Source organism: Brachyhypopomus gauderio, chromosome 6 (genome assembly GCF_052324685.1).
Source record: "Brachyhypopomus gauderio isolate BG-103 chromosome 6, BGAUD_0.2, whole genome shotgun sequence".
Lineage (NCBI taxonomy): Eukaryota > Metazoa > Chordata > Actinopteri > Gymnotiformes > Hypopomidae > Brachyhypopomus > Brachyhypopomus gauderio.
Window position 1 is genome coordinate 7,296,566 of NC_135216.1, and position 2,408 is coordinate 7,298,973.

Below are 2,408 nucleotides of genomic sequence, written 5' to 3' on the forward strand. Positions count from 1 at the left end.
ACACACACACACACACACGTCTCAATTCAGAACCCATACGGGCATAATCGTGTCGAGCTGCAGGCTGATTTCAGTGTAATTCCAGCATAACACAGAGACGAGTGAATCTAGCCCAGTAGGCGCTTGAGAGGCCCTACAGGATCAGAGCAGGCATGGGCAGAGATAGCGGGACTCTCCGGACAGGAGCGGGACAGCTCGCACAGAACCAGACACTCAGCCACGCTCCACGGAGCGCAACCGTACAGGAAGGGCTTGGTCAGCGCTGATCGTGGCACAACAGAAAGACGCCCCCCCCCCCCCCCCCCCCCCACACACACTGCAGAAGAGCATCAGGGAGTCCTCTCAGGGAGGCAGTGTAGTGAGAGCACAGAGGGCACTTCGGGTCAGGCAGGGGGTAAGATAAGTAGCAGAAACACAGTGTAATGGTGGGGGGGGGGGGGGGGGGGGGGTAGAGGGGAGGGCAGTAGAAAGAGAGAAAATGTGTTTAGAGGTGGAAGCGATATTAAATGAACCCAGACCCAGAAGGGGCAGGGAAGGGGGGAGAGGGGGCGGAGGGAGAGCAGAGAGAGAGAGAGAGGGAGCATTTTGAACCAAACCTGATCAGTGCCCGAACTAAAGCAATCTGGCACTTTCAGCAACATATAGATGGATGAAAAGATGTGTGTGTGTGTGTGTGTGTGAGAGAGAGAGAGAGAGAGAAAGTCAGAGCAAGAGAGAGAAAGAGAAAGAATCACACTCCATTCATCACCTCCACTTATATCAGTCCCCTGAGCGCGTCTCCAGCAGTCCTAGATACCCAGTGAACCCAGCCAGCCCACATGCTCCATATTTACAAGCCCTCGCGTCTGTTTGTTTACAGGCAGGAAGGAAGGAAGTAAGACTTTATATGCAATGACAAATGAGCACAACACCACCGCATCTAATACAACTATTGCCTGATACAAAGGATTCATGGGACATTGATAGCGACACTTCAGTTAGCATTCCAGAGAATTCTGGGTCATTCATCTCTCTCTCACACATACAAACCCTCTTTCCCTCTCTCACACAAAATGGACAAAACTGACACGCTATTCAATAATACAACAGACAGATGATGTTTACTTGAAGCTTGTTTGTGATTAACATGATTACTATGGTGATCTCATTCTTCATAATACATTAAAAAAAACCTTCAAATCATCTAAAGTAAGCCATCTGTCTGGTGCCTAATGTCCTGTACACTAGACGTCCAACTCCTCACACACACACACACACACACACACACACACACATGCACGCACGCGTCCGTCAAACATCCAGTCTCTCTCAGGAGAGAACCACTGGCTGGAGACACAACCACAGTCACGAGCAAACCGTGCCACGCGTTAACATCACCGGCTGAAGATCCACAGGACGGAGACTTACAGGAGTTCCTCTTGCTGCTGCCGGCAGACCCCGGGGAAGACATCCAGTTGTAGGTGCGGACAGATGAAGCTCTCACTGGACAGGCGGAAGGGTCTGGGGGGGCCGGGGGGGGGGGGGGGCCACACGCACGGGGGGAGCCGCTCACCGGGTCACCCAGCTGCCATGCGTCCCGAGAGGCTGCAGGAGCCGGTGCGGTCCACGAATGCACTCACACACACGCACTCACACACTCGCTCGCCGACGGCCGCGCACACACGCACACGCACGTTCCCACGGGGGCGGTGATGCTGCTGTGCGCGAGGCGCTGTCGGAGACGGCCGTGTGTGTGCACGCGTGCAGCGCTCCGTCTGTCTGGCTGACCGGCACGCAGAGAAAACGGCGTGTAGTAGGCTGGGAACGTACCACCAAGTCAGGATGAGGGGGAGCTCACCAAGAGAGAGAGAGGAAGAGTGATGAGAGAGTGGGGAAGACAGGGAGGGAGGGAGAGTGATGAAAGAAAAGGAGAGAGAGAGAAAGAGATAGAAGCAAAAGGGAGAGGGAGAGAGATGGCGTGAGAGTGAAAGGAGACACAGGGAGATCAAAGAGAAAGAGGGATCAAGGTCTCTTTTTAGTGTCATAATCACATGTCTCGACTCAGTCATGTCTCAACTCAGTCATGTCTCAACTCAGTCATGTCTCAACTCAGCAGTCCTACTCAATCTATTATGCCTTAACATTCATAGCTGCCCAGAGACGGGGAGTCCTGAATGATGTGTTCACTCAATGCTCACCTCACCCACACACGAAAATGTCCTTGGCTTTTTTTGTATGATTAAGGTTTTGAAATAATTCTTCCAAACTATAAAATATTCATTTAAGCCATAAACCCATCTGTTGAAATGATTAGGACAGGTGATGTTGTGGTGTCCCTGGGTGAGAACGCTCTTCCTGCCCTATGCCCCTCCCCCACAAAAGTCCCCGCAGGGCAAGAACATGCCCTCGGGGAAAGAGCCGTGGTACCA

At 52.6% G+C, this 2,408-nt stretch overlaps 1 protein-coding gene across 2 annotated transcripts in view; it reads right to left on the minus strand.

Moving 5' to 3' along the window:
- dtnbp1b (dystrobrevin binding protein 1b) overlaps positions 1 to 1,879 on the minus strand; it is an 18,457-nt gene extending 16,578 nt beyond the window's left edge. The window contains exon 1 of one of the 2 annotated variants that reach the window (XM_077008396.1): positions 1,408 to 1,879. In XM_077008396.1, coding sequence (XP_076864511.1) covers positions 1,408 to 1,450 — 43 coding nt within the window. In that variant the 5' untranslated portion in view covers positions 1,451 to 1,879. The remainder of the gene's footprint in view (positions 1 to 1,407) is intronic. The other variant, XM_077008397.1, reaches the window with a different exon arrangement.
- Positions 1,880 to 2,408: the final 529 nt, after the last annotated feature.